The 27,072-nt window shown below is 40.1% G+C and overlaps 1 protein-coding gene and 1 long non-coding RNA gene across 4 annotated transcripts; one reads left to right on the forward strand and one right to left on the reverse strand.

Annotated features, from left to right (window-relative positions):
• Positions 1 to 388: 388 nt before the first annotated feature.
• On the reverse strand, positions 389 to 10,476 carry LOC110489759. Its single transcript, XR_002468618.2, has 2 exons — positions 10,193 to 10,476; positions 389 to 1,238 (listed from the first exon to the last, which is right to left on the reverse strand). It is a non-coding gene; the product is annotated as an uncharacterized LOC110489759 (long non-coding RNA).
• On the forward strand, positions 10,253 to 26,424 carry slc35b3 (solute carrier family 35 member B3). Of its 3 annotated transcripts, none has more exons than XM_021562649.2 (10): positions 10,253 to 10,335; positions 11,372 to 11,595; positions 18,191 to 18,312; positions 21,314 to 21,468; positions 22,837 to 22,944; positions 23,552 to 23,649; positions 23,767 to 23,859; positions 24,900 to 25,011; positions 25,489 to 25,558; positions 25,671 to 26,424. In XM_021562649.2, exons 1-10 carry the CDS (start codon positions 10,296 to 10,298, stop codon positions 25,819 to 25,821), a joined length of 1,173 nt encoding a protein of 390 aa, XP_021418324.2. In that variant the 5' UTR covers positions 10,253 to 10,295; the 3' UTR covers positions 25,822 to 26,424. The 3 variants fall into 3 exon arrangements, with proteins under 3 accessions (XP_021418324.2, XP_021418325.1, XP_021418326.1); XM_021562650.2 differs by lacking the exon at positions 10,253 to 10,335 and adding an exon at positions 10,510 to 10,782; XM_021562651.2 differs by lacking the exon at positions 10,253 to 10,335 and adding an exon at positions 10,907 to 11,147.
• The last annotated feature ends 648 nt before the right edge of the window (positions 26,425 to 27,072 follow it).

The following is a 27,072-nucleotide window of genomic DNA, read 5'->3' on the forward strand; positions in this document are numbered from 1 at the left end:
TCAGACACTGAGTCCCTTTTTTCAGTGAACAAAAGGTTCGACATGCTGGACACATTCTCCACAGTCCAGATGCTAATTAAGAACAAATTCAGAAAATATTTAGAAGATGTGAGACAACACAAACAAGAAAGCCTACAAAGAGAAAATAGTATTATTGTTACCATGTGGGGGGGGGGGGGGGGGGGTTGATTTATTGAGTTGGTTTTGATAAGACCACTTCTAGCTCAAATCAAGAATAAGACAAATAGTTCTACTGAAACTGGCCTGCAATATTTGACTTCACACAGAGAGCTATGGTCAGTCTGCACGGAATAGTTTTTATTATCAACTCTCAGTTTATGGTAATGACATCCAAGACATACACTAAATGAGTGATGATAAGTATAAAAAGTTTGCAAAAATCACTTTTATTTTAGATAGTGCAGTCCAAAAACTATTTGGGCAAGTCAAAAAAGCATTAATTGACTTACAGGGTAATACAAAATGAGACATTGTTAATTCACAAAATAATTCCATTTTGACTTTGTGTAAAAAATTAAAATAAATGAACATACTAATAAACAAATTAGTGAACAGTTCAGATGTAAACATTAACTCTGAATTAATACAGAAGTTAAATGATGATAGGGTTAGAGCATTCTTATTGCTATTGTGCTGTTATTTACATTATATTATGGTACATGTGTACTGTAATGAATAACGACATAAAATCTATAGTGTTCGACATAGTAAATGAGGGTTTGTAGTGACATTCAGACAGCATGCCTAACATCAGCATATTGTTATTTCATCATCTAAAACCAAACAAAATACTTTTAAATCAATAAACACAGTAAAAAAAAAAAATCTATATACAACACAGTTTAACTTAATTTGTTTTCCGTATACTAAACAATATATTTTAAGCCAGTTTCAGAATTACATTAGATAGCTTTGCATCATATTCCTCTTTATAACGTTTATTAAAGAGGTATTACTGTGAGTGGCGATCAGAGTTTCCAGAGTAAGATACAACATACAACATCAAAACAGATGAAATGAGCCACACAAGCTTCCTGCTTTTTACAAAGGCAAATCCTTATCTACCACAAATCGTCCATTTTATCTGAGACAGCATTTAAAATCATCACTTACCAATTCCTTACTTTACCTAAACAGCCATTTCAGCATGTGTTGTCTCTCATTGGAGTTGAAAATTGCGGAATGGCCTGGAAATTGGAAACATCTAGAATGCAGTCCTGGAGAAAGGAAATCAAAGTTAAATGAGATCATGCATGCCAAGAAAATGTTTGACCAAAGGGCAAAAAGGAAGGTGGAGATAACAGAGAGGAGAAACAACTTAACGTTGTGTTACTGGAATCTGTTATGAGTGTGTATATGTATGTGTGTGTGTGTAACCTGTAGTAATAATAATAACAATAATAATAATAATTTCTGAAAAACAATTTCAATAATGACACTGCTTTGTCAATAGTTTTTTGCATTAAGCCAGGCCGTGTTTGTGGCATGGTAGTGTGTGTGTCTGAGGACAGGTGGCGAAGGGCATGAAAGAAGTTAAACCGGTAATGAGGTGTCTTTGAAGTGGTGAACCGCAAACAATTAATCACAGGGCTCTGACTGTATTGGCTTCCAATGACGCAGATCTACCAAAAACCAAGTTCACTTGAAAAGGTTGAACCTTACCCACCCAGCCATGGTATGATGATGGACAGGTAGATGCTGTTCCAGTATGACAAACCAAACATCAAATCTAATGCCAAGGGAATCTCCTCTCTGGTTTTCATGGCTATTGTACATTCTAGGCTTTACAGTATGTATGCATACATTTTCAGCAGAGGCCAGAGATTTTGCTGACAGTTCATCTTATATGAATAGTTCAATGGCTTCCTTCTAGCTAGACATGATGAGGTTCCAAAATGACAGACAGGGGTGTCTGGCTTGTGTTGATTCAGCTTAACCCCGCGTTTACCCGAGCAGGTATTCTCGCCAGCGTACGTCTATTTGAAAGTCAAAAGAGAGTGATCAAGAGAATCATGACAGGCCAAAGTTTCCAGGATATAGGTGAGGAGAGAGTACATGTGAAGAAATGCTGCAGCCGGCACACGTCAAGGCAGAAACATTCGCCCCCCGGGTCGAGAGAGAGAAGACAGGCAGCAGGGAAACCAGGTTTCTCACATATACAGACCATGATCCCTTCTCCCCTACTGTACTACATCAGATAGGACTTGAAGAGAGGGAAGAAATGGACCAGCAAAAGGTTATTAGGATACCTATTTCTTAATCTGAAACCAACATATTTTAGACCCTAGATGTCGTTATTTTTATTGTAAATACAGCTGTTTAGGAGAAATTATTCATTTTTTTAAAGATGTTTTCTTTTGTGTTGGAGAACATTGGCCATTTTAGATGATGTCATGGGAGCAGAATAGGTGTGCCATCTTCTCCAATTAATCATTTAGAATGTCTTATCGCCATGAAACACTTCAGAAAGAATACCATTCCAGCAGCGATATTTCCTGCAAGCAAAAACCTGTTCAAAGACATTTTTCTTGGGTCTTTTTTCCTCCTCATCAACTCACTGTCCTGGCATCAATTCAATTTGCAATGACTTTTACAATATCTTTTACTGGCTTTGTTGCAACCAAAATGTCCCGAGGCCAGTTGGGCAAATAATTATGTATAAAAAAATTATAAGCACGTTTAAAGTGAAAGTGTGGTTTAATTAAGTTGTACTGTAGTTATGCGGGCATTAAAATCACAAAAGTTAAATGCAAGAGCTTACTGCGTAGCTACATTTTGACATGGTTGAGTGAAATTGATTTGTTTGTGAAGATTCAGAGGATTTCCTCTCGTTTTTATTGTCTTTAGCTGGATAAAATTAGTATAGTACCAAGTCCCTATCAACGAACAACTCTAACATGGCACCCTAACTAACCCAAGTCCCCTCCCCTCCCTCTACTTCTGTCAACTACAGCCTGTTACAGCAGAGTTAATAATTAGACTGCCAAAAAAATACAGGAAATATAATTGAATGTGTGAAGTGTCATCGGAGTAACCAAAACAACTTATCATTGTAGCCTGTGTTTTACAGTCAATTTGCAGTGAATTGAGAAAAAAGGCCTTTGTCACTTTGACTAAATCACCGTATTCCTGTCCATGTGTAGGGTTGACATCCCATTTCCTGTATGAAGTAATTTCCTTTCCTGGGGAGAGTTTCTGCATGAGCAGGGGCGCTTGTCCAACAAAATGATATAACATCATTTTGACTTAACTTTGAGTTGTCATTATTGCTATAATTTAGGCCGTTTTCACATAGTCCTCTTTAAAAGAACCGATCTCAGTCCTCTTTAGAGTGAACTCCAGGGTAAACCAAAGCAAAGGACTCAGTTCTCTTTGTGTTCACACTGACCTTGCCTTTGAATGAGGACTCAACTCTTTTGCCAGTTCACTTTACCTATTTTGTGGACCGAGTCCTCTTTGCATTCACATTGCTATGTGTAGAAAGGAACCAAGATCTTTTCCCAACATGCACTCTGGGTTTTTACAAAAGTGCAGAACAAGCCATTCAAATCAGAATGTGTTGTCGGACAGCTAGATATGCCTACTTATATTTTGAAGCTAATAAATTGCATTTAGTTGAAGTATGAGACATAATAACTGTAATCAGAAGATACTATTAACATGTACATTTGATTGGTAACAGAATAAATAGCAATAGAATGACTGCAGAATAAATCAAGCTGCAATTGAACATTGTACACCCAAGGTAGGCTACTGTCCCTTTAAGACCTTGAATAGATTTTGAACCATATGTTGTGATTTTCACCAAATGTATTGTCTTCTCACACTATTCAAACCCCACAATCAATAAACAGCTTATGAAGCTCTCTTAGCCTATAGATCACATATTGCAAACAAATAATCTGAACTAAAAACTCCACACATTTTGGAATTTCTGTGCGTCACTGACAATCGCTAATCAATATCCAAAAACAGCACACATTTTTTTCCTGTGAACCTGCACATCATCATCATATCTCTTTTGTGACACCAATGTCAGGGAATAATGATAAGCGCACCTGGGGAGCTTTGCGTTCACATTGTCCTAAAAAAAAATCAGGCAAACCGAACTCAGACCACCTCTTGAGATGGTCTCAGTTCGGTTAGCTTTGGGGGCTCTTTTCAGGGGTCTGAGTTTCTTTTGGAGTGTTCACACTGCACCAAACAAAAATCACAAAAATTGGCTGAAAAGGAACCAAGTGTGACATCACATCCTAGCTTTGAAGAGAAGCACAGCAACTGTATGACAATAGCGTCGACAGTTTCCACCAATATTTCAATAACAGTTTAATGATAGCGTAGTAATAATAATAATAACAATAATAATAATTCATTACATTTATAAAGTGCTTTTCATTATAGAATCATCTCAAAGTGCATAAAATTAGTAAGAGTAGGCTTATTGTTGTCTGTAGTTGTTGGCAGCAGCATTAGTAGCAGTTCTTGTTATGGGAACAGCAGTAATGACAAATGTGTTGCAAGTAGTTTAAACTGAATCTAAACTGCATTATACATTGTTTTGAATATACCTCCCTGATATGCTTATCCCTAATGTACTATGGAGTGAGGGAGTAGAATTGCTTCCCTCTGAAACTCCACCACGCTGTGGAGAAAGGGGTTTAAAATACTGTCAGAGAAATGCAACATTTATGAATCCCCCTTACATCCCAGCTTGATTTATGTGAAATAATAATACACTATTTAATGCTTAAACATGGCTAGGAGCAATCTTTGCCTATCAAGATGGAGTAATGGCGCTGGAAGACAAATCACCTCCTGGACTTGTGATGCTTGTTTAAAGGTGCTCAGCAGATATATTAAACTATATGTAATTGTACACTAACTCTGGGCTGTAGGCACGACGTGGCGAGCACAGGAGGCAGCCAGCCTGATGCAGATGGAGTACGGTAATCAATTTGGCTCAAGCATCAGACGGAGAGAGAGAGAGAAAGAGAGAGAGGGAGAGAGAGAGACAGAGAGAGAGACATAGAGAGAGACAGAGAGAGAGACAGAGAGAGAGAGAGAGCGCTCTCGGATGTCTCACGATGTTGTCTTGTTTGAGATCTAGCCATCCATCCCTCCAATACTTGTTCTGTCTCAGAGATGAGACGATGAATAAAACTTTAGATAATACATAGCGGTGGAGAGATTTTTCAGGATTGGAAATTAAATAGAAGTGGAGAGATTTTTCAGGATTGGAAATGAAATAGAAGTCATTTTAATAGAGAATGTGATATTATGGCAAACTATATTTCCTTAACATTGCTCTTTATTACTACACCTTGGGTTAATTAAAACAACTCTTGAGAAATCAGTTGTACTTGGATAGGTTACAGTAGCCTGCATTTTGCAGAATGGGCTTTTTCTCACAGCGTTAATCAGCCTTTCCCAGGACCGGGTTCAGACAGGGCTGGTCACGCTGTGTTGAATTTATGGCTCTCTGATTGCCTTGTTTAATTAAACTTAACAGCAAACTTACACTCCATTTCAACTCATCCTGATCTGATTAATCATCATCCACCTTTTACCACCAAATCCAGGTAAAGATAAACAAACACCGTAATTACAATGGTAAATTAAGCTTCTATGATGCATTCCCTGTGTGGGCTGTGGGTGGTTCAAAAGGGGTCTTACAAGAACTAAACGACAGGCGTTCCTGGATCTCTCCTTTCCATCTCTTATCAGTTCTTCTCTTAAACCTGCCCTTGCCAAGACAAACAAGGGCCCTGAAATCTGGTGCATCACGTGCAATTACAGCCACAGTGAGCCACAGGTGTTGAATTCTTCTGGCAAGCCATAAAACATTATATGCATGATTTGTGCACTCAGCCAGGTCTGTAATTTCATTCTCTTCTTTCATTTTCTCCTTCCTGACCACACAATCCATTTTGCTGGTTTATGGGGTGGGGAGAGGAGAAACGCACACAGAGGCTTTCATGATGATTACATGCTTCCCTGTGCAATCAGATGGGGGTCCTGGCACCTGGAATGGGATGCCAGCTAAAAAACTATGCCCATGTGCCCACATGTGCCAGTCCTTTCCAAACTATTAAGTTAGATCCACACTAAAACGAGCCTGACGTCACACACAAAGTTTTGCCTGTTGCCACGGACGCCCTCAGGGCAAACTAAATAAACTTTCTCCGCCACTTTAGCGGCGTTCCTAAATGTGCCAGGCTGAGTGATAATCCCTGGGACACAGTGTCGTTCATCACAGATGTGGGCCGCAGGTGGAGTGGGGCTATGGGAGGCATCAGGGGCCAATTTGGGTGTGAGTAATAACATCCCAATATATCATAAATATATTGTACGACATATATTAAGTTATTAAATATATTTTAAACATTTATTAGGGTTGGAATTCAGGTTAATTGCTCAAACTAAAATTGTAATAGTTAATTCCATAACTATCATAACACATATGAGAGAATAATGGAAAAGGAAAAGCAAATGTAGGCTAAAATCAGAATACCGTGTGGAAGGCCTTTGTCAGAGAGCATAAATGTTACATATCCCTAGGATTGTAAACATATCAGGCCTTGTATCATTCTAAGTCCACGAGTGCACAATGTACAAAAATTGCACTAATCCCCATTTTGATTGACGTTTCATATTTCTGACAATATTCAAAATAATTAGAAAAATAAATCTTGAAAGGTAATAGCTTCTCAAATCCATTAAGTAGTTAAAGGTTATGTGAAAAACAGTATTATTGCTCACAGCAAAACTCTTAATTAAATGACACTACATCATTTGTTTGCCAATCCCTTTACTTCATATACACGGCTCAGGTTAAATGAATGCGCAATGAAACATGCATGTCATTTACCGACTTCTCTGAGAAGACAACAAACACATTGTTTTCTGTCTCTATGTATTAGAAAAAAATGCATATTTACAGATTGGATAAGCAGACACCATTCCTAACAAATTGCTTGTTTAATTACTTTTCTTTTCCTTCTCTTTTGGTCCAACTTGCAAAGAGGTATGCTTCCCCCTCCTGGTTGCACAGAAACAAGAAAACCAAAGCCTCTTTGCCTTCCTGAGTTCGAGTATGTAGTAGTTTACTAGGTTCTCTTCCCTCATTGGTTCACATACACATACACACTCTTCCCATACACTGCTGCTACTCTGTTTATTATCTATCCAGATTGCCTAGTCACTTTTCCCCCTACCTACATGTACATATTACCTCAACTACCTCGTACCCCTGCACATTGATTCCATACCGGTACTCCTTGTATATAGCCTAGTTATTGTTCTTTATAGTGTTACTATTTTCTATTTGTATTGGCTAATTTTCTTACTTTTTAACTCTGCATTGTTGGGTAAGGGCTCACAAGTAAGCGTTTCACGGTCTACCCCTGTCGTTTTCTGTGCGTGTGACAAATGAAATGTTATATTGTTAATACTGTATAACAACTGTGTATTCAATTGTATGTAGTGAGGTAAAGCCTATATGGTAAGGAATTCATGTTACCAACCTGTTGCCTAAGGGGCATGGGAAGCAGTCCCAAGGTATTTCACATAAATCCAAAGAGACATGTTCAAATGGTTTAGCTCTTAGCAAGAAATAGAATCAGTTAATAGGCTACCTTACATCAGTTGTCAAATTCAGATAATTGATATGGATTGCCTGGACTTGCTTTGGTCATACTACAGTGAAAAAGCAACATTTCACTGTTCACGGTAATGCTAAGGGACTAAATGAAAATGGACAAAATAAGTATTTTTACTTGAATACTTAGGAAGACAGTTGAGTTTTGAAAGCCATTTTTAACGGTGAATATCGGTCTTAGGTCTTACTCACAATACAATGCATTCCTTTTACCAAAACAGAACATATGAAGTACATTCTGAGCATCTGTAACACCCCCAATATGGTCACACTTTTCTTAGGTCACTCGCAGAGGGATGGTGAAAAAAAGGAAAAATAAAAAATGTGAGACCAGCAAGCCTAGCAGATCAAAGAAAATAACATGAGAGAGGATATGAGTGCTTTGAGAAGTAATATAGTGGAGATACCATCTGTTTCCGTCGCATGCAGGAGGCTTCAGACTAGCCCAGGAAAGAGACAACAGAGAAGGCACTTTAGCCTGGGATAAAAGCAAACATAAATGGGTTATTAAGAAACCCTCAATGTTATAAAGGATTGGGTGATATTATACCGTTCCGCAATCCTTTTCGAGAGGTCCATTCCCCCGTTGTTGGAAAAAGATAGGGGTTTTTATGACAAAATAAATGTAGGGATTATTTTTTATAAAACGAGCACCAGTGTAATTTTCCTTTGGTATTTCCAATTTTGAAGTTGGCACTTTGGGTTGAAGGGTGAGTGTGTGTGTGTGTGTGTGTGTGTGTGTGTGTGTGTGTGTGTGTGTGTGTGTGTGTGTGTGTGTGTGTGTGTGTGTGTGTGTGTGTGTGTGTGTGTGTGTGTCATTTTCTTTTTAATTTCAGGCAAGTGGGTTAGGGGGAGAAACATATAGGTCATCAGTGGAGGGTACTGTGAAAGACAGCTCTCAGACTGTACTGTGTCCATCCCTTCTGCTAAGGTTAAAAATAAATTTCTATACACAATTTTTGAATACTGTAATACCACCCTATCAATGGATATTTAAGTTTGAGTCATCTTTACAAGGCCACATTTGATTGCTCAAACGTTGCATTACAACAGTTGAGTTCAAAACGATCCAACAGCAGAATGACTAAAACAACCATGTTCACTTTGTTCAGTGGTCTTCAAACAACCTGTCTCAGTTGAAAAGGCAATTCAGCTTGATGCTGTTTCTGCACTTTGTCTTTTAAATAAGAACATGCAAGAAGAACATGCATAGGTCCATGCGAGCCTCCAAAGGATTTAATGTCCTTTGTGATCCAAACTGCAAGGGGCTATATTTAATCCAGATTTGACTGGTTCAGAAGTCATTTCATTCCCTTCATCTCTCTTTCTGGCCTTTATTTATCACAGGTTTGTCCTGTGCGCTGGTGCAAAGCCATTACACGACTATGTACATTTTTTAACAATCAATAAATAATTATTTTATTATTTAAAAGGGTCTTATGGGGAGGAAATGGGTTTTATTACATAAATCCATCATTTTTGATGAATGGGTACACTTGTAAAGTTTGATGGGAAAAGAAAGTGGTCAGCCCCATGCAGACTACCATGCATTGCTGAATAGCTTTTTTTTACAGCCAGGCTGTAAATATGACATTTGTGTCTCTTTGGGACTGTTATTTGGAATGCAGCGTAACAGGTAGGGGACTCGTAAATTCAGAGACATTAATTAACCCCTTGCATTTAGTGTTTGGGCTCCTTTTAGGTATAGGAGGTGACCTGTGAGTAGTGGGGGTTAAGGGATGTGGCCGGACTGGCCAGCCAAGCAGCGCCCAAGTTCCCATTCAAAATGAGTTATTAACAGAATTTTTTTTAAATTGTAGCCTGGCTATTTAGTGTCATATAGCCCCGGCCGTGGCGGCTGGAGGCCTCCTAGGGACAAAAGGCAATACCATTACAATCAAATCTAAGATGGAAGAGGGATTGAGCTGTCCACTCTGAATTTTTATATTGTCAAAGAGCTGGGAGGAAATAATGCCATCCTAGAGTGAATTAACCTCCTGTGTGGACGGAAAAGCCATGTCATCTACTGGGAGAGGGAGAGAATTGGACAGCTCGGAGAAGGAGAGAATTGGACAGCTCGGAGAGGGAGAGAATTGGACAGCTCGGAGAGGGAGGAGGGATGGGGGGGAGGGCAGAGGGATACAGTAAGGGCTGGGGGAGGGGATCAGAGGGAAGAGGGGATCATACCGTGAGCTGTTAAGGCCCTATGGAGAGTCAACATCAAACACAGGACAGGATCGGTCCTTCTCGGTCAGACAAGGGATATGTCAAAGTTTTGCCTCTGGTTTTGCTTCGTTGTCATTTAATCAAAAAATCTAAAATAACAGCACAAAGGGTGCATTTAGTGAGCAATAGTGCCATATAAAATCATGCAATTCATGTTCTATCAGGGATTCTTGTCAATAATGTCCAGTGAGTTCATATTTCACCATTTGCTGAATTGCAAAAAAAAAAGTAAACACAAAGTAAAGTAAACACAAAACAAGAAAGGATTATAATGAATAAGCATTTTACCTTCCAGTTCCTTGAAAAGTAGACTGTCTGGAAGGACTGGTTCTGCTGTTTACAAATGATTTGCAGACACACAAGAAGACCGGTGTGTACATTAAGTAATCCTATGTGTTTAAGAAGTGATAGACCATCCAGCGCTGGACAAGGTAGGTAGGGTGTGGATATATCTATAACACCAAACTTCTCAATGCAAACTAAAATGCACGATGTGATGAGAAATTACTTGTTTCTGTTTTGCACCGACTGAGTAGGCTACAATACGAATGTAGCTAGGTGCATTTCATTTTTCAACTGACCTGGTGTTGTTCCCTCCACCAATGGGAAATGAGGTCATAGTTCGAGACGAGTCACACTCAGCGGAAGTTGTTGGCTGCTGCCAGGAGATAGCAGCAGCGGTTCGCAAGTTATCAAATGTGCTACAGGTCTTTTCGCATCAAAATCATTAAAATGTCAATATAATAGCTTAAAAACATGGATCCGTCACTTCTGGAAACGTTATAATAATCCGAATCGATTGAAGAACAACGCAGCATTCACATTTCAAACCCGGAAGTTTTGTTCAGCTAGCATGCTAGCTTGTAGCAGCTAACCAGGTAGCTAGTTAGAATTTTAAGTAAAAATAAAACGTTATAGTTAAGCTTGTAAAGAAGTTAGCTAAATGTAATTTTGAATTGCAGAAAATAGCTCTGTTGCTAATAAAGTCGAAGTTCGAATGTATGTCAAATGTTGGTGTTTTGAAATGTTCAGTGGTCGTTTTAGGATTTTCCCCACGCTTCAACTCACTGCAGTTGTTATTAACTAGATAGGTAGATTGGCTATCTAAGTAGCTAGCAATTAGTAATTGTTGTATTCAATCAAATAGTTAGCTAGTTTAGTAGTGCTGTATATCTCAAGGAGTAAAATCCCGAAACGCCCACGGGATATCGGATAATTGCGCTGTTGTCCTTGTTTGTTACAGGTACAATTCCCTAGCTTACTATCTAGCTATGCCAGTTTTGAATCGGTCAATGTGTGTCGGTGATAGATACCTGATACAGACAATAACGTGTTGGCTACTATGTATACAAGTACACAGACCAATTTTCTTCCTCATCTTCCCACCCTTAGTATATAGCCTGTCACACCCTTTTGCAACAGAAAGCAAAGTATTGAAACTACCTAAGTACTGTATTTGATCCCCAGACACAATGAGTGCCAAATTCGGCCTGATGAACTACAACAACGCCCGGAAGCACCTGTCTATCTCCATCCCGTCTTCCAGCGAGGTCATGATGTCTCCGCACATTAAGTCTGTGGAGGAGCTGAGAGTGCTAGGCATCAACCTGAGCAGCTTCAACACAGCTACCCAGTTCTGCATCTGCACGGCGGGTGTCTTCCTCTTTTACCTCATCTATGGCTACCTACAAGTAAGCAGGGGTGTAGTTAGCCCTTGATCATGACTCAGTTCCATTAGATTACACAAGAATCTTTGGATGAAGGCGTCTTCTGTTGGGGGGGGGGTTTGTTAATGCATCGCTTGCGGTTTTGGAAGCATAGGACCATATCTTACATATCAGCAAGAAATAATACAAAAAAAGATGAAAGGTTAAATTGATACACACCCTTGTTAGGGCTAGTGTTCCTACACAGCCATATCTCCATGTTACAGTGCTTGTTTCCTGAAAGCAGGCAGTAGACAAGAGACCTGTGTGTGAGCGTAACTCGGGAAGTGAAGCAAAAGTGTAGTATGGATCTGTGCAAAACTGCTACAGTAAGTGTTTGTTTGTTATTTGAAGGATTCTTTCTCACTGGTGCAAGATAAGGACCATATGTTTTTGATAGCCGTATTGCATGCAATGATTTTTTACTTTTCTAAATGTTAAAACACAGCGTCGGGATTGTAGTTCACTTGAGGCAATCGTGGGCGAAGCTAATGGCTGAGAACTGTAGGGAGAAGGCAGAATGATGCCGAGAGTTTTCGAGGGCTAGGGTGTATTCACTAGGAACCAAACAGAAGCAAACAGGGAGGGGCCTGCCAGAATTTGTCCAATAGAAACAGTTGTGAAACGTTTTGCAACTGTTTTCAGCTGTTTACTTCAGTGTTCAGATATTAGGGCATGGGGTAGCTGCTCTTAGCAATGCTAGTATTTACGCTAGTGTTGCTGAAATATAAAATGTGATTTATACTTACTGTGTCTGTAGGCTTGGTCCTTATGCAGGGGGAATTTGAGGGAAAAAACAGCTAATGGAAGGTAGAATTTAACAGAACGTGGGTCTATTGTAGACCCATGCAGTTCCTCAGTGATGTTACCCACAACAACAAAAATACTATAGTGTATGCTATGGTAGGAATACTGTATTATTCACTGTAGTGATTTTAGTGAATACTGTGCCGTTTTTAGTGAATACTGTAGTATTTACTGCAGTATACCGTAGTATTTACAGTTTACTATAGTATTTTGTAGTAAAAAGAAAGAGTATATACTATAGTAATTGCGGACTGTAGTATACTGTAGTATTTACAGTAGTGTTTTTGCAAACTAGTATGGTACACTGTACTATTTACTGTAGTGTTTTTGGGGATATTACTGTAGTATTTACCAATATGTTTTTGTTGTATTATCTTTGACATAGAAGTGGGGAGCTTTCTCCTTGAGGAAATCTACTGGAGAAATACCAAAACAGCAAACTTCTGCTCTTTTCTATACCCATAGTTTACACAATATATGGTCTATACTTGGCATTTAGGTTTTTCACTTACCGGTGACACAAATTGGGACATGGGGGAGGGGAATGGGCAGGGTACAGTGGGGCAAAAAAGTATTTAGTCAGCCACCAATTGTACAAGTTCTCCCACTTAAAAAAATGAGAGAGGCCTGTAATTTTCATCATAGGTACACTTCAACTATGACAGACAAAATGAGAAAAAAAATCCAGAAAATCACATTGTAGGATTTTTAATGAATTTATTTGCAAATTATGGTGGAAAATAAGTATTTGGTCACCTACAAACAAGCAAGATTTCTGACTCTCACAGACCTGTAATTCTTCTTTAAGAGGCTCCTCTGTCCACTCGTTACCTGTATTAATGGCACCTGTTTGAACTTGTTATCAGTATAAAAGACACCTGTCCACAACCTCAAACAGTCCCACTCCAAACTCCACTATGGCCAAGACCAAAGAGCTGTCAAAGGACACCAGAAACAAAATTGTAGACCTGCACCAGGCTGGGAAGACTGAATCTGCAATAGGTAAGGAGCTTGGTTTGAAGAAATCAACTGTGGGAGCAGTTATTAGGAAATGGAAGACATACAAGACCACTGATAATCTCCCTCGATCTGGTGCTCCACGCAAGATCTCACCCCGTGGGGTCAAAATTATCACAAGAACGGTGAGCAAAAATCCCAGAACCACACGGGGGGACCTAGTGAATGACCTGCAGGGAACTGGGACCAAAGTAACAAAGCCTACCATCAGTAACACACTACGCCGCCAGGGACTCAAATCCTGCAGTGCCAGGCGTGTCCCCCTGCTTAAGCCAGTACATGTCCAGGCCCGTCTGAAGTTTGCTAGAGAGCATTTGGATGATCCAGAAGAAGATTGGGAGAATGTCATATGGTCAGATGAAACCAAAATATAACTTTTTGGTAACAAAGAATGCTGAGTTGCATCCAAAGAACACCATACCAACTGTGAAGCATGGGGGTGGAAACATCATGCTTTGGGGCTGTTTTTCTGCAAAGGGACCAGAACGACTGATCCGTATAAAGGAAAGAATGACTGGGGCCATATAGAGTGAGATTTTGAGTGACAACCTCCTTCCATCAGCAAGGGCATTGAAGATGAAATGTGGCTAGGTCTTTCAGCATGACAATGATCCCAAACACACTGCCCGGTCAACGAAGGAGTGGCTTCGTAAGAAGCATTTCAAGGTCCTGTAGTGACCTAGCCAGTCTCCAGATCTCAACCCCATAGAAAATCTTTGGAGGGAGTTGAAAGTCCGTGTTACCCAGCAACAGCCCCAAAACATCACTGCTCTAGAGGAGATCTGCTTGGAGGAATGGGCCAAAATACCAGCAACAGTGTGTGAAAACCTTGTGAAGACTTACAGAAAACATTTGACCTCTGTCATTGCCAACAAAGGGTATATAACAAAGTATTGAGATAAACTTTTGTTATTGACTAAATACTTATTTTCCACCATAATTTGCAAATAAATTCATTAAAAATCCTACAATGTAATTTTCTGGATTTTTTTTCTCATTTTGTCTGTCATAGTTGAAGTGTACCTATGATGAACATTACAGGCCTCTCATCTTTTTAAGTGGGAGAACTTGCACAATTGATGGCTGACTAAATATTTTTTTGCCCCACTGTATATGCAAATTAAATACTGTAGTATATACTCTAGTAAAAAAAATATATATTTTTGCGGACTGTAGTGTATTTGCTGACATTTCTGTAGTATTTACTAGCATTTTTTTGTGGACAATACTGTAGTGTTTTTTTCTTTTTCTATACAAACCGGTTTGGTACTAGAATTTTGTAAAGTTCGGTACTTCTGTCTAATGTGTCTCACCTGACTCAGAGGACCAAGTATGTATATCGGTGTGGCCCCGTTATAGTGCAAAGAGCCTGCTCGACATGCGCATTCATTGCTAGAGCTGTCTGGGCTGCATTGTTAGCTCCCCACTCATGCTGCCCAGCAGTTAACACACTTGAATAATGCAACACGGCATGTAGAAATGTTGAAACCGTGCATTACTGTTCGCAAAACAATGTCCATACAGGCTAAAATTATTTTACAATGTAAGGCGATGCTGGTAACTTCCAGCGTTAATTGTAGTCTAACTTTCCTTGCTAGCTTACAGCTAAAGCAACATCAATTCACTACCCTAGTACTTTGTTTGTGATACCATAATGCAAAATATGCTGATTTCAAAGCTGATTGTTTTTTTAATTAATTCACTCTGTTCCCCTCACCACTAAAAACTCATTCACTTCTTTGTCTCCCTCGCATCCCTTCTGGTTTACACTAGATTCCATAGCCACAAAGTCAGATTCTACAGCTACATTTTGCCTCGCAAATTACTACTTTCTTAAAGAGACAACACACACTTTTCTAAAAGAAGAGATTGCTTCTTCTATGAAAATGCTGTACAATATATTCTCCTAGTAGTTGCCAATCAAGTCCTTAATGGATTGTCTGTCATCTGTAGCGCCATGAAATGAGCTAAAACAGGCTCAACTCAATGCATGCACACACTCCTATTGAATACTATGCATTCACCTGTATTGTGAATAGACCTAGTCTACATCTCGATTTACCCTGTTTATCAGTAGAGATTTACCTATTAAATAAATGATTACCCTTATGTTGTTTTGTAGTTAGATTGGTAAAAACACTTTCAAATTGATTGTATGACTGTATAATTGATAAATTAATGCATACCTGGCTGTCTCCAAAAAATGCACATAAAATGTTTTAAATGTAATCATATTAACCTCCAAAGATACCCAACGATTGGACAGTTGAAGCTGAGTTTATCTGTCTGGATGAAGTGCCATTTTGTTACTTTGGCTAATAAGTCTTATTTTTGTTGTTGTGGTATCGTTTTGGAATCGAGTATAGTGATGGTATCGAGTATTGTCATAAGTGTTGCACGGTATACTAGTACCATGGTAATATGGGTACCAAAATGTCATGATACTTATGATACCAACATTTTAGAATAACTTAGTACCATTTCATATGATACTACCAACCTTTTCAGCCCTACCGATCCAAAGAACCTGCTGGCGCCTGTTACAAAATGTTTATAAAGTCAGTTGAGTTGAAGCAACAGCCACTAACTAGTCTCTTATAATAGATCAGGTCCGACAATATCCACTTTACCATCATGGCATATCACTGTGAGGCAGCTGTAAACAGCCAGCTGCATCCTCTACCTGCCCTCACCTGCTTCTCTCCGTCCGCTCTTCACGCGCATCTATTCCGCTTTCAGACCCTGTTGTTAGATTTGTACATATGTTACATTAGAGCAGAGCGCAAAGCTGGCACGGTTGATACATGGTCATAACAGGCGATGAAATGACAAAGATCAGTCTGAGTAGGCTTTGCAAGTTCAATGTCATGCATCCTCTGAGGGTCAGAGAGGGAAAATGGAGCCGTGCTTGGCAACACGGTGTGCTTGCAGCTTTACAGCAAAGAAGACGTCTTGTCTCTAAACGGTTAAAAACATACCCATATTACCGGAGATGCCTATTTTTATTTCTATTGGGATTCGTGCGCATTTTATATAGTTTCACAAACCATTAAACTAATCCGGGGTCGCTAATTATTGGTTTAATAACAAACAACGTTGTTCAGTCATGTTACCTAGCTAGCTAACAACCTGCCTACTTGACAGTAGGTTTAGGCAAATTTGATTGGCCCAGGAAGAAAGGAAAAGGGTCTGCTACTCATGAGAAGGAGAGTGTGTGTCTGGGTTAACTGAAGAGTAAAGAAGGTTCCATGCAATGTTTTATCCTTACTGACACAATGACATGCAGATCATTATGCATGTATATCACAGGAGGATGGTGGCACCTTAATTGGGGAGGACGGGCTCGTGGTAAGGGCTGGAGTGGTATGATGCCATTCCATTTGCACCGTTCCAGCCATTATTATGAGTCGTCCTCCCTTCAGCAGCCTCCACTGATATATATACTCCTTCCTCCCATTTCTCCAGCCAAATCATAGGTAGGCCTTTGCAAATATAAGCAAATCAGCCATTCTATGCAGTATTCTATTATATATTGTGAAGTTAAATTCAATGTGTTGTTTTGAGTTGAAGTGTAAATTTCAGTGACAGGTTTTTGGGGGACGGGGAGAACAGGATGCTAGGCCACAAATGTTTTGCCACGTGGTATCGCGATGGTACTCACTATCGTCATACTTGGCCTGGTATCGTTTGTAAAATGTTGGTATCGTGACCAGCCTAATTGTCATAATAAACCTGGTATAAAGTCAAAATGAAAAACCTGGTATAAAGTCAAAATTCTGGTATCGTGACAAAATGACATTATGCTACAGTTTACTACAGAATTCTATAGTAAGTACTGTAGTATTCTATAGTAAATTGTAGTATTTCAAGTTAAGTTATGTCACAGTGAAATGCCTTTCTCCAAACCCAACGATGCATTAATGAATATGTTTTTTATTTGAGCAGTTTCTCAGCTTACGTCATGTCAAAATATAAGTCCCCCACAAGTTCTTGCTTTTTTTGTGCAGGTATTGCACACATGCAGGGCTTTTATTTTGATATGAGGTAAGCAGAGAGGAAGTGTGTTTACAACAGACCACGTTTGGAAAGTATTTTTAATTTTTATTTAAAAAAAATTTAAAAATCTATTAGATGTTTTTTTCTCAATTTCCCCCTTCAAAAGGACCAACCCTATGGACAGAGTAAGTATTTAGCTTCCGGTGACTATTCCGTTTTACTGTGAGCTAATTCCTAGCTAAAAGCAGCTAGGCATGGGGCTGCTGTAATGGTCGTTCCTGATGTGGGTGTAGTCGGATAGTATTTTTCAGTTTATGGCAAGACTACTGTATATGACAGTTTTACACGTTCTTCACAATCTGGCCTTAATTAATGGCTAAATGTACTCTCAATATCTACCGTGTACAGGCAGAAGAGGATGGGCCACCCCTCTAAGCCAGGTTCTGCTCTAGAATTCTACCTTTTAGGTAGTTTTTCCTGGCCACTGTGCTTTCGCTTCTGTTCTGCTTGCTCTTTGTGGTCTACGCCTGGTTCCTGTAAAGCAATTTGTGACATCACAGATGTAAAAGGGCGTTATAAAAATACATTTGGTTGATTGACTGACAGATTCACCATAAAATTGGTTGTTGACACATGCTAAGCAGGGACATTTTATCAGCAAGCCTCACTGAGGATACTGTGGAAAGCTACAGGAAAAGTAGTGATTTACCTCACCACAGGCTTGAAAGTAGACTTATCAGACTTTATCTGCTGTTTTCAGGAGCTCATATTTTCCGTGGAGGGTTTCAAGCCCTTCGGATGGTACCTCACCCTGGTACAGTTTGGGTTCTACTCCCTGTTTGGACTGGTGGAATTGCAGCTCACACAGGACAAACGGAGAAGGTAAACAAGGGAATGGAGTTGAATTAGGCCTCTGCGCTTCAGCAAACAAAGAAAAGTAGGAGTGGTGTTCACCAACAAAGACGGGGATCCAGTAGGGCTTTCCTTGAGAATAACATCAATAGACTGACTATTTCATGGTTAATGGTGTTCACCAACAAAGACGGGGATCCAGTAGGGCTTTCCTTGAGAATAACATCAATAGACTGACTATTTCATGGTTAATGGTGTTCACCAACAAAGACGGGGATCCAGTAGGGCTTTCCTTGAGAATAACATCAATAGACTGACTATTTCATGGTTAATGGTGTTCACCAACAAAGACGGGGATCCAGTAGGGCTTTCCTTGAGAATAACATCAATAGACTGACTATTTCATGGTTAATGGTGTTCACCAACAAAGACGGGGATCCAGTAGGGCTTTCCTTGAGAATAACATCAATAGACTGACTATTTCATGGTTAATGGCGTTCAGCACTAATAAATAGATTGAGATTGACTAAATCATAGAATGATCAGTCTCTGTCCCGTTAACTATTAATAGTATGTTAATTGCTACAGTATGTGCCTTGTCACTTCAAACAATATAACCAGTGATCTACCTCAAGACCTATTGATATCAACAACACTTTATCTTGGGGTGGATGAATTCCGCCGAATCTGTTGCAAAACCTTTCTTAAAGGGAAGCAAACAGGGAGGGACCTACCTACATTTGTCCAATAGAAACTCTCGTTTTGCTCTGTTTGGTTCGTAAACGGTTTCTGTAATGAATACACCTCTGTATTTAGGGTTTTTTCTGGATCAAAAGGGGCTTAGGTGGTATGTAATTTATTTAGGGACAGTAAAATATTTGATCAAGTAAATAAAAACCAACATCAGCCAGGATTCAAATGACACTAGCACATTGGTGTTTGCGTGTAGGACCTGCCAAGCGCCAGACGAATATGATAGAGAACACATTAACCAGGTAGCCAATTCAAAACATATCTTGTACCCTTTAGTTATGTTTAGCTATCATTAGCATGTATTAATGTTTTCTGCATGTCTCAAAAAACCTGTGAATACGGCCATACAAAGTTCACATTATTAATTTAAACAAATATTTTTGAAAAATGAATGATTCACTTCGCCATTGTATTAGTTGGGATTCGGTTCAATCGGGGTGAATCGAATCATGTGAATCAAAATAATAATTTGTGAATCGTGAACATTCATTTTAGGGGAAAAAATTTGATTTAGCCTTTATTTTGGGATTATGGGGCTTTAAAACTTATTTTGTAAATACTTGATTTGGGCATCCAATGTATAGGACATTTCAATTTAATACATGCTAGTCAGCATGCAAAGTAAATACTTCTAAGATAAGTATGAATAAACTAAAAAAGGTACATTTCCTGAAAATGTGTGGGTTTGCTTCAGCTGAATAAAAAGATTTGTAGCCTACCATAGCCATTGGATCTTTGATATATAGAATGAGCAAATTATTTCAAAAGGCATTGTATTTGGTTGCAATGTTTTACATCAAGGGTGGTCAATCAGATGGTCAATCATCCTCCAGGAGAGCTAATGGATGTGCAGACTTTTATTGCAGTCCCTCTCTAATAAGTCGGCGTTTCAATTCATCCCAAAGGAGTTTGATGGGGTTGAGGTTAGGGTTCTGTGCAGGCCAGTCATGTTCTTCCACCCCGATCTCAACAAACCATTTCTGTATGGACTTCGCTTTGTGCACGGGGGCATTGTCATGCTGAAACAGGAAAGGGCCTTCCCCAAACTGTTGCCACAAAGTTGGAAGCACAGAATCATCTAAAATGTAATTGTATGCTGTAGCATTAAGATTTCCCTTCGCTGGAACTAAGGGGCCTAGCCCTAATCATGAAAAACAAACCCAAGCCATTATTCCTCCTCCACCAAACTTTACAGTTGGCACTATGCATTGGGGCAGGTAGCTTTCTCCTGGCATCCTCCAAACCAAGATTTGGACTGCCAGGTGGTGAAGCATGATTCATGACTCCAGAGAACACGTTTCCGCTGCTCCAGGGTCCAATGGCGGCGAGCTTTGCACCACTCCAGCTGACGCTTGGCATTGCACATAGTGATCTTAGGCTTTGTGTGCTACTGCTCGGCCACGGAAGCCCATTTCATGAAGCTCCCGACGAACAATTCTTGTGCTGATATTGCTTTCAGAGGCAGTTTGGAACTCGGTAGTGAGTGTTGCAACCGAGGACAGATGATTTTTACACACTCGGCAGTCCTGTTCTGTGAGCTTGTGTGGCTAACCACATCGCTGCTGAGCCGTTTCCACTTCACAATAACAGCAGTTGACAGGGGCAGCTCCAGCAGGGCATACATTTGTTGGAAAGGTGGCATCTTACGACGGTGTCAGGTTGATAGTTACTGAGCTCTTCAGTAAGGTCATTCTACTGCCAGTATTTGTCTATGGAGATTGCATTTGCCCGATTTTATATACCTGTCAGCAACGGGTGTGGCTGAAATGGCCAAATCCACTAATTTGAAGGGGTGTCCACATACTTTTGTATATAAGTATACTTATATATATATAAATACTTTTGTATGTATTTAGCCATGGAGCTGAGATACATTTTTACCATTTTAAAGCGAATTTCCTGCAATTCTATGCATTTTGCCACAGCTAATGCTGTGTTATTTTTGCTCAAACATAATAATTAAACGAATACTGCTTTATTAATTGTTTTTCGAAATATTATATTCTCCCTGACTGTCTAGCTTTTATTTTGGTGATTGTTAGTTCTCAACGATGATTTTATAAAAACAAATATTGCACCTTTATCTTTTCTACATACTTTATATCTGGTTTACGTTTACACTGAAAGTGTTTATTTGCTTACACTGTTTGGACTGTTTGGAAAAAAACACCCACCCAAGGATTTCAATGGCAGAAAAATCCCATGTATTGCTAGTTTTTGTATTTTGTTTTTGTTGTTATCCCACAAGGCTTGCTAATTGCTCTTTTTCTTTTTGCAGAATACCAGGGAAGACGTACATGATCATAGCATTTCTAACGGTGGGGACCATGGGCCTATCAAACACCTCACTGGGTTACTTGAATTATCCTACACAGGTCATCTTCAAGTGCTGCAAACTCATTCCTGTCATGATAGGAGGCGTATTCATTCAAGGCAAGTGGCAAAAGGCAGTTGATCTTTGTTTGTATGAGAGCCCATATTCGTGAAGAGTGAGATTAGGAGTGCTGATCTAGGATCAGTTTAGCCTTTTAGATCATAATGATTGTAAATGAAGGGGACCTGATCCTAGATCAGCAGTCCTAGTTTGAGACGCTTAATGAATATGGGCCCTGATCAAGACGTGAAAATGCTGCCTAATAATGTTTGTCCTTTTGCATGCGGGTAATGATGAACTAAACACATTACTTATTCTTTTTTTGTGGGGGGGGGTTAAGCCTAACTGTCAATCATAAGAGAGGCTCTCTAGAAACCTCCTGTGAGTGTCTTACCTCACACCCGTTATGCCCTTACCTCCAAACAATGACCAACTTTTCAACTTTTATTTCGGAGTTTTGTCCATGCTTAGTTTTTTGGATTGTTTGCAAGTGTTGAATTTCAGGGTGAGGAGGCCTAGTTCTCAGTACTCTGTCTTTCATCTCGGAGACATTGTCTTCATAAAGGTTCCACGTCTTAGCGATCAAACACTCGTTTTTTTCCTTCCTCCCCCTCCCTGCATTTGCGATGTTGACCATGGGTCCCCCAAGGGGACTAGTTGGAAACGCTACTGCGTTCACTCAGGATGCCAGCGAGATCTGATGTGAACCCTTCAAAGGGGAACAGAGGGAGGAATGAAAGCAAGCCAGACCAACCTGCTGCGTCACCTTGTCACCCCCGAGGCATCTATCGGCCTGTTTGGGAAGACTCCTCAGTCTCCTCTTGTTTTTTTGTTGCATTTTACGTGTCCAACACCAACCAACCTCAACCCTCTCTTCTCTCCTGTTTGGATTTAATTGAGTTGAAGAGTCCGGTAGAAAGTTGGAGAGAAAAAAAATCTCTTGGTATGGGCCATGTGCACCACCCGACCTGCAGCCAGTGTCACGCAGGCCTCTCAACTCGCTTGGATCTGGAGCAGAGTGGCGAAGCGCCTTTCTCTCCTCTCTTCTACGCCGCTCATAAGTTCCTCTATCTAGCCGGCGTGTTTATGTTTTCCACCTGACCCATAAGGAGGGGGTAAATACCCAAGTGCCGTTTATCACCACATATGCTGTCGTATCCCTGTCTTGTCAGAAAGGGAAATGCCCTCCGAAAAGATAAGTTTGTCTTTTGTTTCGAAGGTTTTCGTGATCAGATGTCAGTCGTGACAGGTGTCGGATCAATCCGAATCACAAGAAGAAAGATCTGGACACTAAGATCCACTGACTGTATTTAACTTTCCATCCAAGTGGAACTTGTCAATCAACTCTTCCTATTCTGGTAAATTGTTAGTCATCTGTTATGGAGGAATTACGTGACTTTGTAGCCTAACTCCTCTGTTTTCTTCAGGGAAACGCTACAATCTGGCTGATGTATCTGCTGCTCTCTGTATGAGCCTGGGACTCATCTGGTTCACCCTAGCTGACAGTAAAGTCGCCCCCAACTTCAATGCAACCGGTAACATGTGAATCTGTTATCTATCTAGGTATTAGTAAAGGAGCCTGTTGTTACAACACTGTTTAACTATGGATCACTACTTCCACCATCCAAATCCTTTCACTGTGATTTTGTATTTGATACACAGAGAACCTGTATCAAATTAATCAGGATACTGACATGTATGAGCCTGGGGCAAATTAAGCCTAGGGGTTGTTACCTAGGCTGGGACTAAAGTATTTTTTTAATGTGGAGTTTGAACTCCTAAAGAACTACATATAATGCTTTATCTAAAAAGTTTGACCTTGTACCACATACAGGGGCGGCAGGGTAGCCTAGTGGTTAGAGCATTGGACTAGTAACCGAAAGGTTGCAAGTTCAAATCTCTGTCGTTCTGCCCCTGAACAGGCAGTTAACCCACTGTTCCTAGGCCGTCATTGAAAATAAGAATTTGTTCTTAACTGACTTAAATAAAGGTAAAATTTAAAAAATACATTATGTATTATAGGTTTTCCCACACTCCAAAAGTACAGATGCTGTTTCAGCAATTCAGAAACATCCATTGCTGTGCTGTTATTGTCATTGTTTAGCAATTTGGCGGTTAACCTGGTTGTGTCTGGTGTTTTAGGGGTCCTCCTCATCTCTCTGGCTCTGTGCGCTGATGCTGCCATTGGGAACGTGCAGGAGAAAGCCATGAAGCTCCATAATGGCTCTAACTCTGAAATGGTACCGAGGACCCGCCTTAAAACCAACTTGTTATATTTATATTGTAAACCCATTTGTGTAGTGTCCTGAATCACCTCAGAAATGTGACTTATGTGTGTCATTTTGATTGTGTTAAAGGTTTTGTATTCCTATTCCATCGGTTTTGGGTACATATTGACAGGCCTGTTGGGTGCAGGTGGATTGGGACCAGCAGTGGCCTTTTGCTCTCAGGTTAGTAGAACCCTCTCTGTTATACACTGAGTGTACAAAGCATTACACTCGGGCGGCAGGGTAGCCTAGTGGTTAGAGTGTTGGACTAGTAACCGGAAGGTTGCAAGTTCAAATCGCCGAGCCGACATGGTACAAATCTGTCGTTCTGCCCCTGAACAGGCAGTTAACCCACTGTTCCTAGGCCGTCATTGAAAATAAGAATTTGTTCTTAACTGACTTGCCTAGTTAAATAAAGGTAAAAATAAAAAATAAAATTAGGAGCACCCTCCTAATATTGAGTTGCGCCCCCTTTGGCCCTCAATTCGTCGGGGCATTGACTCTACAAGGTGTCGAAAGCATTCCACATGGATGCTGGCCCTTGTTGACGCCAATGCTTCCCACAGTTGTGTTAAGTTGGCTGGATGTCCTTTGGGTGGTGGACCATTCTTGATACACAAGGGAAACTGTTGAGCATGAAAAACCCAGCAGCGTTGCAGTTCTTGACACAAACTTGTGCATCTGGCACCTACTACCATACTCTGTTCAAAAGCACTTAAATATTTTGTCTTGTCCATTCACAGTCTGAATGGCACAGATACACAATCCATGTCTCAAAGCTTAAAAATCCTGTCTCCTCCCCTTCATCTTTAACCTGTCTCCTCCCCTTCATCTTTAACCTGTCTCCTCCCCTTCATCTTTAACCTGTCTCCTACCCTTCATCTTTAACCTGTCTCCTCCCCTTCATCTTTAACCTGTCTCCTCCCCTTCATCTTTAACCTGTCTCCTCCCCTTCATCTTTAACCTGTCTCCTCCCCTTCATCTACACTGATTGAAGTGGATTTAACAAGTGACATCATATCTTTCACCTGGATTCACCTGGTCAGTCTATGTCATAGAGAGAGCAGGTTTTCCTAATGTTTGATACTCTGTGTATTTCATTATAATAGATCAGACATGGACCGTTCTGTGGTTAGCATTTTGTTTGATGCTCTGTCGAAAACATATGAAGTGGGGGAAAGATGGTGATATGACAATCTATTGAATCTTTTGTTTTCTTTCAGCATCCTGTGACAACATACGGTTATGCATTCTTCTTCTCTCTCACGGGGTACTTTGGCATTTCATTTGTGCTGGCCTTGATCAAACTCTTTGGAGCCCTGGTAGCAGTCACAGGTGAGAAGACCATTCTGTTCTGGGAAGATGCTTTGCTTGCAGAACCGCACAAAGTAATTTTTCATGTCGAAGTGTTCATTTGAACTGTCCATATAGTTTCTTATGACTAAAAAGTCCGTATTTGACTTTTTAAAAACATTTAATTCAAAAATTTCTCCACCAATGGAAGCTTAAATTTAAAGAAGTTCTAACTAACCATATGACTCTACAGTCTGAGTATAGATAACCTTACTAACACTCTAAAATCTAAAGCACAAACCTTTAACATTTTACAGATGACTGAAATAATGCCAGATCAGAGCGATCATAATCTTATTTAGGATTCTGGAAACCTCCAGGTTCATTTTGAGATTAACTGCAAAACAAATGTCAAAGTCATCTCATCAACAAAGTTAGTTATCCATTAGATGTGACAGACTTAGATTCAAGGTTGTGTGCTGTTATGTTTCTCACTTTTCTGTCTTCTGTTCATTTCAGTAACGACTGGACGTAAGGCGATGACGATTGTACTATCCTTTATGTTTTTCTCCAAGCCTTTTACTTTTCAGTGAGTCGTGTTATCTTCAACCTCTCGTAGCTTACGGTTGCTCAATTTAGCCGTCATACTTTCAAGGCACCGAAAAGATTGTAACATGCCTCTCCGTTCCATTTCCTCTCAGGTACCTATGGGGTGGACTTTTAGTGCTGCTCGGCATCTTCCTGAATGTTTACAGCAAAAACAAAGACAAAATGAAGCTGCCATCTTTGGCGGACCTCAGGAATATGTTTCTGACCGGGAAGAAGGTCAGGCTGCTATCACAGAACGTGTAGTAAAAGGGACCTGTGGTGGGCAGGATAAACAAACATTTCTCTAACGTTCCTATCCAACGTGGACCTAATAACAGTGGGCTCCTAAGACATTCCTTGGCCACATAGCTCCACAGAAACATTCCCAGGAGGAGAAAGTGGACACGGAGCACCTGCGAGACTCTGAAAGGGAAGCTGACTCCCTAGCTAACCCAAATAGCACAGTTCTGCACTGTAAGTGACTCTATGACTTTAGCCTGAGCAAGACGAAGGGGGACGAAACGGTTGAAAGAGAATATATTGACATTTATTGAACTGATCATGTCCGAAATTGAATGCACCAAAAATATATATATCTTAAATGGCATATTTTCACCTGCATGTGCCAGAAGACAAAAACTAATGTTTTACTCAATCACTGTCTGAGAAATGTGTCTTCTCATGGTTTCTTTGTAATTTATATCCGATTGTACAAAAGACCGCTCAACAGCACAGTGACATCTTGAAGTGTGGGGCGGGCTATGCTCGGAAGTATATCAACGTGTCAACGGCCATATTTGCGAACCGTTTGTTTTGTTGAAATTGTAGCTCTTTTTACATTAAACAAACTGGGAAGTTTATCCAAAAGCTTTTTTTCATGTGTTTTTATATGTTACAGTGTAAGTAGCTAGCTTGCCAGAGCCGTCTCTTATCCATTGGCTACAGAGGGGGGAGTTGAACGGCTGCCAAGGAGCTTCTCAGATGTTTACCCATCAGATGGCCCCGGGCTTGTTTGATTAGTAATCCTAGAATAAGATAGCACTAGAAAGAAAACAAACATTGTTTACAGGGCTTGGCTTTAGACCTAATTTGGATGAGCGGAACGTCACGTGTGTGTCAAGGTGACATTAGCTAGATTGGGTCCCTTCTATGAAACTGTGATGCTGCAACCAACACCTGGGTTTTTATTGGGGTGGATAGTGATGACTTCATTTTTATTACTCTTTATTTCTCTGATTTTGGGGGTTGATAATCTCATGCTACCTTTTAGCAAATCATCCGTTGATCATTTAGATCCAGTTGTTTTAGGTGACAAAAAATACATACTGGCTTCTTCGGTAACTGCTGTCCCCGAAGGACAAAAAAAAGAGGGAAATCTGTGTGTAACCTATAGTGTTGGGATACATATCGTTTCCATAGAAGAAGACAACGCGGCTGTGCACAGGTTGTCATCTCCCAGGAGGTCTAGAGACCTGTCGAGCCCCGTTCACTTAAGCTGGTACAGTTATGTCTGTT

The sequence above is a fragment of the Oncorhynchus mykiss genome, chromosome 15 (genome assembly GCF_013265735.2).
Source record: "Oncorhynchus mykiss isolate Arlee chromosome 15, USDA_OmykA_1.1, whole genome shotgun sequence".
Classification (NCBI taxonomy): domain Eukaryota; kingdom Metazoa; phylum Chordata; class Actinopteri; order Salmoniformes; family Salmonidae; genus Oncorhynchus; species Oncorhynchus mykiss.